At 37.6% G+C, this 1170-nt stretch overlaps 1 protein-coding gene across 1 annotated transcript; it reads left to right on the top strand.

Annotated features, from left to right (window-relative positions):
* The first annotated feature begins 206 nt into the window (after positions 1–206).
* On the top strand, positions 207–730 carry LOC116178923. The gene is made up of 2 exons (XM_031498582.1): positions 207–367; positions 416–730. Exons 1-2 carry the CDS (start codon positions 239–241, stop codon positions 671–673), a joined length of 387 nt encoding a protein of 128 aa, XP_031354442.1. The 5' UTR covers positions 207–238; the 3' UTR covers positions 674–730.
* The last annotated feature ends 440 nt before the right edge of the window (positions 731–1170 follow it).

Genomic DNA, 1170 nt, shown 5'->3' with positions numbered 1-1170 from the left:
GCGTCGACCTTTAAGCATTGTGTTTTAAGCAAAAACAACGTATATCATTTGAAATCAATTTATAGGCGTTACTCCCAAAATTTCACCTTGTACACGTCATAGCCCAAAAAAGCATCCCGACACAGCGAGTAACTGCACATTCCTATTGAATTTACAATGGTACGTTTATGTACACATAAGAACATCGATAAGAACGGATATATTTAAGAGGGTCGATTAGAGAACTGTTGACAAAACGATGGCTAAAGTTCCTATAGCGTGGATTTCAGTGCTACTAGCTCTTGGTGTTGCAAATGGTGAAAAGGTGGAAGTGAAACCGAAGGTCATACACTCCGATTATTTTGACGATGTAGTAGCGACAGTTAATGTGAGTCTTAAATTAAATTAATTTTTAATACCCGCTCAAAAACCGTAGGTTGAAGGTCCGGCAGTGGTCTTGAAGTCAAATTTGCCCTACAATGTTCAAAATCAGCTCGCAGCAACGCTAACGTCCATCTACCAGACGACCTCAGATCCAATGCAACGTCTCCAACAGCTACAGACGGCAACCACTCGAATGTATCCGATGTATTGGAATGTCGTCTCGAATTTTGACAATGTCACGTATTTCAATCAGTACTATATTTATTTTCAAATTAATCGTGATCGTATACTTGCGTTTGGGTTGAACTAAATCGTTTTTTGGAATTGCTATGTGCACTGTATTGAAAATAAATGTTCTGTATCGACAGCGTTTGACTTCCTCCCTGTGTATATACTAGTCACTTTTAGAGAGTGTGTTTATCTCCTGCAGAAGCCACCAGTTTACAAAAAAGTGAGTTATCAGGTTTGAAGGTTTACAATTTATTTGTTAGGTATCCCTTTTGTGTAAAATGCACAGATGTATGTAAAGTTAATGGGTTTGGATAAGGCAAAAAATGATAACATTTCGATGACGTGATAAGACAAGTGTTTTTAAAGTAGGTACGCTCGGAAACGCTCACATTATAGGCTTTCTCACAGTTTACGGTACTGGAGTCATTGAAAGTATTTAGTTCAATCACTTTTATTTGATGCTTTTCAAATATACGTCGTTGTAGTTTGTGAAAGTTCCAGTTCTGAATGAGTCAAGTCTTCGTAATACAACTTATGGTCGACCCATTTCGTTTTTGGATATCAGAGAAGTCAATA

Source organism: Photinus pyralis, unplaced genomic scaffold (assembly GCF_008802855.1).
Source record: "Photinus pyralis isolate 1611_PpyrPB1 unplaced genomic scaffold, Ppyr1.3 Ppyr1.4_LG8, whole genome shotgun sequence".
In the NCBI taxonomy this organism is placed as follows: Eukaryota; Metazoa; Arthropoda; class Insecta; order Coleoptera; family Lampyridae; genus Photinus; species Photinus pyralis.
The sequence above is the reverse complement of the archived record's forward strand: the minus strand, read 5'-3'. Positions and strand labels throughout refer to the sequence as shown.

Excerpts from the sequence above, each read along its gene's own strand:
- LOC116178923 (XM_031498582.1), top strand. The coding sequence starts at position 239 with ATGGCTAAAGTTCCTATAGCGTGGATTTCAGTGCTACTAGCTCTTGGT. Across the intron at positions 368-415 it reads ATGTAGTAGCGACAGTTAAT|GTTGAAGGTCCGGCAGTGGT; the intron begins GTGAGTCTTAAA and ends CAAAAACCGTAG.